General features: G+C 37.2%; 1 protein-coding gene across 9 annotated transcripts; it reads right to left on the bottom strand.

The window, feature by feature from the left end:
- Positions 1 to 5073: 5073 nt before the first annotated feature.
- On the bottom strand, positions 5074 to 9733 carry LOC144703185 (transcription initiation factor TFIID subunit 10-like). 9 transcript variants are annotated; one of them, XM_078575335.1, is made up of 7 exons: positions 9503 to 9733; positions 9337 to 9401; positions 8889 to 8951; positions 8375 to 8432; positions 8259 to 8309; positions 7141 to 7242; positions 5074 to 5315 (listed from the first exon to the last, which is right to left on the bottom strand). In XM_078575335.1, exons 1-6 carry the CDS (start codon positions 9662 to 9664, stop codon positions 7162 to 7164), a joined length of 480 nt encoding a protein of 159 aa, XP_078431461.1. In that variant the 5' UTR covers positions 9665 to 9733; the 3' UTR covers positions 5074 to 5315; positions 7141 to 7161. The 9 variants fall into 9 exon arrangements, with proteins under 9 accessions (XP_078431461.1, XP_078431440.1, XP_078431466.1 ...); XM_078575314.1 differs by having other exon boundaries at positions 5074 to 5303; XM_078575340.1 differs by having other exon boundaries at positions 5074 to 5300.
- Between the last annotated feature and the right edge of the window lie 3588 nt (positions 9734 to 13321).

Here is a 13321-nt window from a genome sequence, read left to right as displayed (position 1 = left end):
CTTCTAGTCGAGATTGGTTATATGTGACAAATGCCCTTCTGATGGAAAACAACTGTCTTTAGGGAGCACTTGACATTAATACAAATATGTGTGGAATAGAACAATTGTTTGCAAATGCTTGATAGCCTATAAAACCTTTACTGCCCACTATGTGCACATAATATCACCCGTCCTTAGTTTGTATTACGTAGGAAGGTCTCGCATTCTTCCAAAGGTGGAGATGGCGATGTCTTTCAAATAGTGAGTTTAGAGCTAAGGGCTGGATTGATCCAGGTTGTTGATAGAGCATGTATATGTTGATAGAAATATATGTGGCCAGCAAGCCAATCACACATTCCACATCTCGTTCCATGTTCATTAATAGAACATATTCATTATAATGCACGTGTGATGCATATAATGAAGTCCATGAATACATGATCGGATTTAGTGAATTACGATGAGATCGTAATACGGAGATCACTAGTCTTTAAGCATGTATTCTAAACATTCTTATTCAAAGGATACGCGAGAAGGACATCGAAGTATCCGGATAGAATAGCACTATCTAACCTTACTCATATGATGAGTATAGCCGTAGCCATTAGTGTGGCGACACTAAGGATAGATAGTGGGTGCTCTTTAGTGGAAAGAGTTCACTGAATTGATCCTTACGAATCCCTGAATGGTATTATACCGAACTGTCAATCAGGTTGATTCACGTCACGGTTGTGTAAGTGGTCCTTAGACCTGAGACACCAAAGAGGTCTTGTGGACGGACGGTTGTACTTTGGCTATGGCCAACGAGTCTCTAATCATGGGATTCTAAACGGTCTTAGTTCGGGTACATCAAGAAGTTCACGAAGACGATTGAGTGGTCAAGATGGGATCGTACTCCCTCGATATAAGAGGTGACAGCTCAAGGAAGACAATGCAACGAAGTCCTTGGCCAAGGCAGTGAAACATCAGAGAAGAGTTCTTCGATGATTTCCGAATGCATCAGTACTAACTCGAATGACCGATTAGGGTTTGACAGTTGACTGTACCCTAAGTCGCCCAATGAGCGTCAAGTGGATGAGGGACTATACGTACACAGTAACTGATGATGAATATGTTCCAAGAGTGAGACGATACACAGTCCTTTGTATCCTCTAGAGCACGAGGTGTAGCTTGGTACCCCACGTGTTGGAGACTCGACCTATCGATTGGATTAAATTGATCTAACATTAATTAATCTATATGATGATACAGTTAATTAATTTGGAAGGCCAATAAAGGTTATTAGGCCGCTGGAGTCGTTAACTAGACTGATACATGGGCCTAGAGGGTCACACGCAAATGGTCTTTTGGACGTCGGAAGATATACTTAAGTTTTGGGGGTTTTTATGAAAAATACCCACTTAGTATAAATAGGGGAAGGCCCTGAACGAAATTCACCCAGGCCATAATTGTTCAGGGGCCTTTCCCTTCTTCTCCACTCTCCCCACAACCCCTCTCCATCCCTGATGTGATCGGGACGACGTAACGATGCTGACGGAGAAAGAATGGGGCTCGTCAACGAGAAGGAGGAGATCTGACGCGCCCAGGACCGCGTGGATACGTCTAGAGGCTGCACACTTGAGCAGCTTGACTCGTCTCTCTCCGGGATCGAAGAAATCACAAATGAGATTCGTGCAAAGGTACCTCATTTAATGGTTTTCGTTGATGCCGTTCGATTCGCAAAAGAGTCTTCCGCTGCACATCGTTTTGTATTGTTCATCCGTCTCAAGGCCTATAGAACCTAACATATGTCACATCTGTATTATAGGAACTTCTAGTGCAATATAGAGAACCCCTTGAACATACAAGACCGCCTTTGAGTAGGATACATCATCAAACACTACCCCATTACGAAATGGGTCAAGTAGCATGACAACGAGAAAAATATCATTCTTCTAGAGCAGCTTCTCGTAGTCGGTCAGTTTTCTCTGAATGACGATGATCACAATTTTCTATGATGCTCGCTTATCATGAGGCAGTCTCCTCTGATGAACAACATCCATTCACTTATTTGTTTCATTGTATCCTTCATGTGCCTCGATTATCATTGACAATTGTTGATCGGCTTACGTGATGTTGTAGTAGATGGAGGTCTCCAACAATGACTTTGTTGACTGGCTCACACAATATGTTGTGTATGCAATCAGGTCCAAAAGGAAGGCAAAGTCCTTGAGCAGCTCCAATTTTTCTTGTGTATCTCCATTTGTTTTCCCCTTGATGTGAAAATACAGTCCTTGCATCAATCACATATTCTTGTGCAATATCTTCCACAAGCATCTTGTATGTGCTACTCCACCATGTCAAGCAATCAAGTACATGTAATAATTATTTCAATTTATGTGTCCTATAGTGATGCACAAAATATATTCATTGTTCTGTAGTTCTATGAAATGCCCAGAGCTACTATTCTCAATTTATTCACTGTCACGTAGAGAACTGGTGTGCCTATGCAATGGTTTCTCCTCATGTCCTTCCTCCACCTTGGAATCATTGTCATAAAGATCGACGATCATGATGACATCAGTCTCTACCTTAATTATGGGTATCTTATTGATATTATTCACCTTTAAGTCCATGCCAAATACCTCAACATGATTCTCACAAAGTTCATGAAAGGACAGAACATGTCACTAAAGATCTAATGGGCATTGTTCAAGTGAATAGTTATGCCCAAAAGTTCAGAATCATTCACCATCGTCCATGAGTATGATGTGACCAATACACGCTCAACATTGGATAGCGTACAAATAATCTCCACCTTCATCCTTGTGAAGCATCCTATAAGGCGGTAGCACAAACGTCTTTTGACATCAATTCAGATTTGTCCATCCTAAATAACATGATGGATTTGAACGGAAACACTATATAACGTTGTGTAGAGGATCTCGAAGCATTAGGTCTCTCTGGTGAATGGTGATCCCTGACGGGTCAAACACAATAAGAGATGAAGGACGTCATTGGTTGGTCTGTTTGTCTCACTAACTTTATGTGGTGTTATATGATGAAAGAGATTAAGGTACCACTTTTGGGTTCTGTTGCCTTGATTAGCGGGTAGAATTCTATTTTCTATGCAATGGAAGTTGTGATCTAAAACATCAATTTACATCCCACATACCTTGTGGGGAACTTTCTTCATCCTTGACTTGCTCCCTTGGAGATTGTTTTGAAGTTTTTCATGTGTTCAACCTCTAGAAGTATCCATGTAATCAAGTTGCTCTTTGATCTTTACTTCTTCTCCAACTCTTCTCAAAGTTCTTTAAGATCTTCTCACAATCAAGACTCTCTTCTTGGATGAGTGGAAAAAACTCAGAATGAAGAAAGGGGAGGTGCTCAGCTATAGCTGGCTTCGGTACCTAAAATGGGTGCCTCTCCCCTAATTATATTTTAGCTAAGACTTTTCACCAAAATGCATTAAGTAAAATGTATCCACTAATGCCCCTATGATTTTATGTGTGTGACACTCTAGTCCCATGTCTAATAACTTGAGTGGCCCAATAATAATTATTAGCCAACCTTATTAATTAACTAAGGATAAATCTTACCCGAACGATAAGCTAAGTTTAGAGCGCGTGGGTTCCCACGCTTCATCTCATAATTTAGAAGATACCGAGAAGTATTTGAACTACCTCATGGAACCTTTACCGTCATCGGTTACATATATGTGTAATCCTTCATCCACACAAGACTCTCAAACAACTTAGTATATGAATAATCGCCAAACCTAATCTGCCATTTGATTAATACTGATGAGTAACGAGGATCATTGGAGAACGCATTCTCGAATAATTTGATGTCCAACTCGACAATCCATTGAATAAGAATATTTAACATACGTGTTTAAATATCTGTGATCACGAGACTATGATCTCATCAGAATTTGCTAGGTCATTCCATGAATTAATGGAATTAACTATAAATATCACATAAGATTGCTAGTGAAGAAATATTCCATTCAATAAACCTAAATAAAAATATAGTGATGTGATTGGCTTGACCGTCACATAATATCCATCAGGCCTCTCCTCGTGCACATGTCAGCAAGCCATTAAGACACTTTTACTACCGCCTACAGGTCACTTCACTGGGACGTCCTTTAACTCATTCTTAGCTTGATAACTTTCATGCTCATATGTGAAATCCCCCATGAATGTAAAATATTTTCATATCATGGAACATTTGGCTCCTCCATGCAATTCTATTGTGTCACAAGTATGTTCTACTATTTTATACTTTGTAAACCAAATCGTCCTCTATTTGGGGTAAAGTGCTCTTTGACGCAAGATGGCAGGTGGTTGGGTGAAGCTTATGTTATATATGTAATAAACTCTATAGTGTAAGTAATTCGAAAATGTGTGAATATACCCTAAATAAAGTCTATACTATTTTGATCGGCTAAAATAAATAAGGAAGTAACTGATAAAATATCATAGTAAATATACCTAAATTAGAAAAAACATTAACTTCCACAATTTTATCATTATCCTAGGCACATGTTCATGATCGGATTATTTGCAAACAATTGCCCTGTTTGGCAGAGAGATCGTTCTTTTTTCAAAATAATAATGCATACTGGTGTCTTTTCTTATGTGGATGTGGCCTCAATTTTAAGATCCTTATAGAATTGGGTGGTACTGGTGTATCACTTTGGCATGGACTGCTAGGATGATATTTAGAGACCATCGCCACTTAAGGCCAATACCTTAGTGAGTGGACCTATGAACCTCTATTTCCAAGTAGATAAACATGTCATTAGACTTCTCCCTTTTTTTCAGGATAACATATTGAGGATTTGTATTAGCTTATAGAAGCTATGTCCCCAGTTTCTAAGATGAACCACTATATGCACGAGTTGTTACACATCTTGCGGAAGAGATCATTCCCATTTGCATTTAGAGGTAGAGTTAAAGTTTGGTTCATAAGCATAACCTCAGATTTTAATTCATTGAGAGACATTGAACGTATATTCTTGAGGGAGTATAATCCCATTAGTGATTGCATTTTATATAGAATAAGGAACTTTCATCAACAAGAAAATGAAGTAAACATGGATTGAGGTGCACAAAATCAATTATTGCATTTATTGCAGTCAAAAACTAAAAAAAAACTGGAGCAAAACCTACTGTACCTTTGATTTGTTTGTGGCTGGATGAGAGAGTGGCTCTTTATAGAGATAAATAGAGAGGAAAAGAGAGATAACCTAACGCTCCAGTGCAACATTGCATTCCCCCAGTGCGCCATCATTTTGCTGCTGCAGTCGGCAACGTTGCAGTCCCTAACATGTACTGCTGAAATATCAACTATCCACAGCCTGATTAATATCTCTTTGTGTTTAAAATTAATAGTCCTACTTATGTGATTTTTAAAGTATTTTTTGTCAATTTCTGTAAAATTTCACTTCTAAAATTTCCATTGACTGCTAGATGAAAATAATAGTGTCAGCAATGTCTGTCACATTTGCTGATGCTGCATGATCAACTTTTTCAGAGATTTTTTTTACAAAACACAAAGATCTACATTTTAAGGTAGAAATTACAGAAAGATAATAAATCAGAAACTGCTAAAAGAAGATATATCACACAGCTTTTCTAAAATAGGAATTAGCAAGTGGGAGTGTACATATAATGTTGTCCTCGCTATAATTATCTAAGTTTTTTGGTAATAAGACTTCTGACTTATTAATGTTAAGATATGTGTACTGGTGAATTAAGAGTTCCACCTCTGTATCTTTCAAAAAGTATATTTTGCCAATGTCTTTACCATTTTAACAGACAAAATTTCGGCATAAGAATATTGTATGAAAAATAGAAGTTTCATTTATGTTTGTGACATGTGCCGATGCTGTATGATTAATTTTTTTAGAGTAAATATTCCAAACACCAAGTAACTACAAAAAATAATATATTAGAAACCTCCAAAATATGAGATGAGGGTCAGCTCATAATCATAAATATAATTTTTTGAAGTTATTAAATGACTCGGAGAAGAGCATTTCACATGGGCACTTTATAATCAGAGATAAGGATCCCCTACGAATTCAGAATATATAATCTCACTCCCCAGAAATCTACATGTATTGCAGTTCTATGCAAACACATATCTCTTCCCATTTTGAGTAGCTGCTCTTGTCTGAATCAGTAAGCTTTTTCCGTGCTTCTTTACAAGTCAATAGATATCAGACCTAAAAGAATGCATAAATTAGTCCTAAAAATCAAGATTCTGGAAGCCAAGCAATGAGACAGGGCAGGATGTGTATCTAAGTGAACCCATGCCACGTAAGGAAGAGAGAAAGAATTTCAGATGGCAAATATTTAATTAAAGAAATGGATTTCTTAAAAAATGTATTCCATTCTAGTTCTAGAGAGAGTTGAATAAATCAAAGATACATAATGAATCGCAGTCTCTAAGACAGAAGTCCAAAATACTTAATGCCTCGGAAACACATTACCATTGCTTACTTGCAAAGCAATTGACGCTCTTCTCCAAGTATTACCAAAGAAGGAAACGGAAGCTCGACGAGTGAGAAGACCATGTGCTGACTAATACAGAGAGTGAGAAGATTTAATAGAGGAGGAGCAGGATAGGAGTCTTTTTCAAGAATCTGTTGCGAGGAGCAAAGGCTAGGAATGCAGAATCGGCCCCATCATCCAGAAGGGGAAGAACTCGTCTGAGATCTCCATTGTTCTTCCATCATTCTATCTCCAAGTTATATATCTCTCTCTGCACATCGTTACAACATTTCCCACAAATCTTTATCAGTTTCAACCGGGATTTCTTGGATACACTGTTCTTGGTTCAACACTCGAAGCAAAATTTCATATCAATCGTTCTGGTTGACAACACTGACCTATGGATGCCAATCGATTAGATAGGGGAGGATGAATATGTAAGTGATCCCAAAGCCCCACGAGCCAGAATGGAGAGAGAGGGGCATTTTAGATGGGCCCATTAAATCAAAGACATGTATATTACTTCATTTAATATGTACTAATCTCATTCTCCAGAATTCTATAATCAATGCAGTTCTATAGAGAGAGTGAATATATAAGATAATTGTAAGAATCAACGTCTCTTAGATGAATACGAACATATGAAAAGAGGTGCAGAACCCAAATAGAATCATACCACCTCCATCGGGAGTCTTGTTTATTCCTCCCTCAAACCGGCGTCTGTTCCAGCTGAGGGGTTGTCAGCAAAATATTCCTGATGCTTGAGATTCACGCCGTACTATTGTCAAGAGAAGGAAGATTAATAAGATTATGATGATTGGCGCTAAAAATACTTGACTTTATGATGCCCGAATTGGAAGAAGAAATCATCATTAAATAAGCATCATTTTCACATATTTATGAAAATTAAGATTATCATGATACACGGGCCCAGTTGTCACTAGGAAGAATATGCTCTCGAAGGCAGACTCTTTTCTTTCGAATTAACATTTCTTTGGAATTAACACCAAAAGATAAAATAGAATAAAATAAACCTAAGTTGGTCGGGCTCAGTAGACAGGTTTGTCTTTTCCACGTTAGGATCCAGACAAATAAGAATCATTCGATATTATTCGCAATAAATCTAGATATCATGGTAAACGGGCAGAGATATCAACGGAATGAGTTCAAGAGCCCATGAGGCTAAAATGAAATCAACGGTCAGACTCATGTTCGTGAGATGAGGAAAAACAACTAACTAAAATACACTAAAAAGGGGAAAATCTAATTTAGATAACGTCAACTATTTAATCTACGGTCAGACTCTTGTTTGTAAGAGTCGGGCAACAGGCTATGCCCATAAATGGGGAAAATTTACTAAGCTGGTATTTGATTGATCAATTCTGATCCATGTGCACTGCATGATCCATTGGATTGATCGGGACTGATAAAAAAATAAGAAGACCAAAAGTCCCCACCTTTATCAGCTTACAAGGTTGCAATTTTGAACGATCAATTTCATCGATGATAGATAAATTTCGTCGATATCAATCGATCATTGAATCGATTTGATTTTGATAGGATCATTTCCCTGTTCCTATGAGAAACGCTGAATATCTATATAATGTTTATCATCTGCGACCCGGTTTCAAGAAAGTCATAAGTTTAGGGTTAAGGATTTTATTTGAGGAAGCCAGTGCCACCATAATGGCTCTGAAACACATTTTAATTACAAGAAAACTGAAGAATGAGGACCAACACTGCCAATAGCATCCTAAAGAATCTGAAGAGAAACCAGTTAGATTCTTAATTTACCTCACGCAGAGCTTTGGAGAGATCTTCAATCGTTAGGACCAATCGTTTGTCCTAAAAAACTCAAAATCTTAGCATTCTGAAAGCTAGAAAAACAAAAAGGTCATAAACTTTCTCACCTTCTGCTGTTTGTCTCGCTTATCCTTGATTGTTGAAGTCTGTCTTGCCTTACAATGCCTGCATGATTACAAACGAACCAATAAAATATTTACAAAGGAAATCATGAGCTTAATTCTGAAACACTACTTTCGAATTTTATTATGGATTGACCGTAAAACGTCTGTTGAGGAAGAACACCAGAGGTTATTGATAATTCTATTAGTTTACATAGTAATTTAAACTAGGTCAATTCCAGTGATGTTTAAAGTCAGGATAACTTTTTTTAAAAAATTGGTTGAGAAATGACTAATGTTCCGATTACTTCGTTGACTGAAGATTAATGTTCCAACTTTTTGACCAGAAAAGAGAGATCTTAAGATGGCGATTAACTTTTGTCAAACTGTTTGCAATAAAATTTCGAACATGAACTTTCCATTTTAGTCTCTTCCAGATTTTTCCCTCATCAAATGAGGGTTCTGGATATATATTCTGGCATTGAAGCTTTTAAAAAAAATCAAATGGGAGGAGACTCACTGAAGCGCATCACTAGCAACCTCAGCAATAAACTTTTGCGTAGCGACAGCCACCAGCCGTGTTCTGTCAAGGATGAAGTAAACAAGTTTAAAAACATATGGTCGAATAATTTAAATGAGCATTAAAACTAGAATCCCCCAATAATTTAGTGTCTAATTCCAAGTTACCCTTGGAAAGAATTTCATAATTTTGATGAGAGAACGGTACACAAGTAATTTTCCCCGAGTCTCAATCGAGAACAAGAGAAATCGAGTCATTGGACGAAGATTCTATTGATATCTGTGACTTCGATCAAATCATGAGCATTAAATCGAGAATGATCAAAGGCGGTTCCAAGACAGTGTTAGGGAAATCAACTAATCGGCAAGAACGCGCAAACCTGTGGGATGATATTTCAATCAAATAAAAGAATAAAAAAAGAAAGACTTTGGGAGAAGGAAGTATTAACAATCTCAGGTCGGGGCACTGGAAGCCGCTCCTCGAAAGGTAATGCTCCACCAACTCGTCAGGAATCTGGGGAACCCCCAATCAAGCACAACCAATCAGCACACAAAACCCACGAAAATGCAAGGTAAGAAAGATTTTCAAATTGGATTTCCGTATGATTGACTAACAGTTGGGGTGTAATCCATGAGCGAAGCGAGAAATTCCGCAAGGGGGGCGTCGTCATCGTGCCTAGCTTCACCGGCAGAAGTGGCGGTTTGCAAATTTTGAGCTGGGTGTCGCTGTTGCGGTGCCTGCTGCTGCTGTTCTTGCGGGCTGAGGTGATAGTTCATCGTCTTCCTTGAAGAATAACGGTAGATTGTGATCGCAGCCGAGAGAGAGAGCGAGAGTGAGAAAGAGAGTGAAACAAAAACTAGAAAGAGAGACACTGTTTATATAGAGGTGCGAGCGGCCGGACCAGTCAACCGGTTGGGTCTAAGGATTGTTTTGATTAAATTTTGTTTAAAGGTTTTGATTAAATTTTGACCAAATGTTTTGCTCAACATCTTATAAAAACATGATAACGGTAACATTTGTAGTTGCCTAAAAGGAAAACTTCACATTTAGGTTGGAGCTTTTGAACTGGGGAAAGGTTGGCTCTAGGGATTGTTTTGATTAAATTTTGTTTGAAGGTTTTGATTGAATTTTGACCAAATGTTTTGATCAACATTTTATAGAAACATGATAACAGTAACATTTGTAGTTGCCTAAAAGGATAACTTAACATTTAGGGTTGGAGATTTTGAACTTGGGAAAGGTTGGGTCTAGGGATTGTTTTGATTAAATTTTGTCTGAAGGTTTTGATTGAATTTTTACCAAATGTTTTGATGAACATTTATAAAAACATGATAATGGTAACATTTGTAGTTGCCTAAAAGGAAAACTTAACATTTAGGGTTGGAGATTTTGAACTGGGGAAAGGTTGGGTCTAGGGATTGTTTTGATTAAATTTGGTTTAAAGGTTTTGATTGAATTTTGACCAAATGTTTTGATCAACATTTTATAGAAACATGATAACAGTAACATTTGTAGTTGCCTAAAAGGAAACTTAACATTTAGGGTTGGAGATTTTGAACGGGGGAAAGGTTGGGTCTAGGGATTGTTTCGATAAAATGGTTTGATTGAATTTTGTTTTAATGTTTTGATTGAATTTTTAAAATGTTTTGATCCAAACAGATTGATTCTTTGGATCAAATAAGGATTTTGGTCGAGTTTGATCCAAATTTATGTTTGATGGGTTTGATAAATTGAAATCTGTTGAAAATTTATTCAAACTAGTGTAAATAAATTGAACGTTTTGAGCTAAAAGGAAAAAATGCCAGGACGACAAATATTCAAAAAAGTATAAAGGTATGAGTTTGAAAAAGAGAACTATAAACCACCCAGTATTAAGATAAGTATATGTAATTATATAAATGAAAATATCTTCAAATACATTATAAATCACCCATTATTATGATACTTTATTATAATTATTTAGATGACAATATTATTGAATATTTTTTATGGATATTTTTATATGGAATTCAACTACACCAAGCAAACCATGATGAGTCTAATCGAGATGATGGTATCAGTGTCATTGATGCATTTGGTGGTATTGTTTGAACCGAACCGCTCGAGATAGACCCGATGAACCAAACCAAATGGATTGAGATGACTTGGCCAACATCTCCAACCCATGTGACGGGTCAGCTTTGTAAGATGTGGGTGATTTCGTTGATTGGATGCAAAATAATGATGCCAGGGATGTCAGCGATGGATGCCCATCTGAGAAGATGCCACTAGCAACATTGACCAAGACAACATTGAAAACATCTCTAATGGATGACATGTCCAAGTGAGAGGACATCCCCAACATCACATGTTGATGAAATCACCAATGTCACTCATGTCATAGACCAAGATGATATGACCAACATCATCGACGGATGATGTGACTAAGTGAGAGGACATCATAGACGTCACTGACATCGCCGATGGACTATGCCACAATCTAAGACGATGTCACCAATGAAGACGTCAGGACCAACATCATTAACAAATGACTTGGTCTAGTGAGAGGATGTCTCCAACATGGCAGTGTGGCGTACTAAAGATAAGTGCTAAAATTATGATGTCATTTAATATGCGCATGAAGTAGCAATGATTTTTTTATTTCAAATCAGTGTGCATTCCCTTTACTCCAATTACTATGTTACATGTATGTACCAGGAGTAACATCTGTCATTTTTTCCTTTTCAAAAGTTAAATAATATAGTAATTTACTCCATTGTTTCTCATGCTTTGTAGAGCATTTATTGTTAATTTGATCAGTCCCTTTTTCTCATTCAGCCATCCCATCCCTATTAATGAAGAAAATCACAACATCAGTCAATGATTGGTCTTTACAGCATCTTTTGCAATGATTCAGGCACTAATCATTGAGGAAATCAACGATTTGTTGTGTTTCGATGAATCAAATGTCAACATGTCACACTACTGATATAAAAACTGAAAAACCCCTTCATAAATTCATAAGAAAATTAATAGAACTGAAAAAAATATAAATGAATATGTTTTGCTATCTTATATAATTTTTATCTCCATTAACTTAATGTCTAAAAATTAAGAAAAATAATATTTTCTCTTGAAAAAAATATTCACTTTAAGAAAATGATGTCACAAAAATTCCTCAAAATAAAAAATACAGAAAATGAACATATCACTCTAAAAATAAATATAATCATTTTAACCTTGATAACATGCAAATAAACATGTAAATATGGTCATATTAATCCACTAAATATGTGAGTTATCATAGATGAAGAAAGAAAGAGAATAGAAAGTGCATTATTATCAAGAATTAGGAAGGAGAATTTGTGAGAGAGAGAGAGAATATTCATCTATCCATCTATATTTTTTCATTCATCTTTCATTCATACATACATTCCTCCACTTGATTAATATAGATACCATCTACTATCCCTACATCCATCCCTCCGCCAACCATCTATGATCAACATCCATAAATCCAATGTCTACCAAGATTTTTCTCACAGATGAGGACAATATTAGAAAGTCATATTGACTTTAACTTTTGTTATTATGCTCACATATGAGAAAAATATAAGAAAGGCAAAATGACTTTAAATTTGGTTGAATCAAAATTAAGACGTACGGCCAATATCATTTCACTGAAAAAATAATGAAAATGAAACATACACTATATTTGTAAAAACATTTTCTTCACACCAACCTGCCCTTTTAATTTTTGCATCATTTGGCTAAAACATATGGCATATTATTAAAAAAAGCTGAGCTTTACTTTCATCCAAGCACACTTCCTTGTTCTGTTTTGAATGGTAAATTGATGACGCACGCCATCAAGGATCATCTACGTCATCGTCCACGCCGCCCGCCACCGTCATCGAAGACCGGGTGATGAGATGCTTGATTATCCCATTTTGATTTTCGTCATTTTCCTAGTCGTGTCTCGTGTTTTCTTCGCATTCATCCTATTTTCGTCCCACAGTGATGAGCCCATGTCCGTGTTTAGTCGTCTTTGGGATGGTGTCCTCAGTCATTTCGGACCCCCTCCCCTTGTGTCCCATTGTTTTCCTCCTCCTTTTCTTTTCATTTTAATTTCCCCTTTTATTTTGTAACGAGGGGGCCCATTTATATAAGGGCCCCGCAATGGACCCATTCCCCCCCCCCCCCCTTGTTGACCCACCTATGGGGGCCCAATTGACCTCTTCCCCTTTATAAGGGAAGAGGGCCGCCCTAGTTCATCAGACCAGGAAGAACAATAAGAAAAGTCATTTGTTATTTTTCTGGTCTCCCCATTCATCAGAGAAGAGAATTCAAAAAAAGGGAGGGGAGAGGAGGAAGATCAGGAAGGATAGGGGAAGCGAATCTCCACTTGTTGTGGATTCCCTGCCTTCTAATTCGTGGTGAATGTGTGGGAAATT

The sequence above is a fragment of the Wolffia australiana genome, chromosome 1, assembly GCF_029677425.1.
Source record: "Wolffia australiana isolate 7733 chromosome 1, ASM2967742v1".
Classification (NCBI taxonomy): Eukaryota; Viridiplantae; Streptophyta; class Magnoliopsida; order Alismatales; family Araceae; genus Wolffia; species Wolffia australiana.
This window is presented reverse-complemented; position numbering and strand designations above follow the sequence as displayed.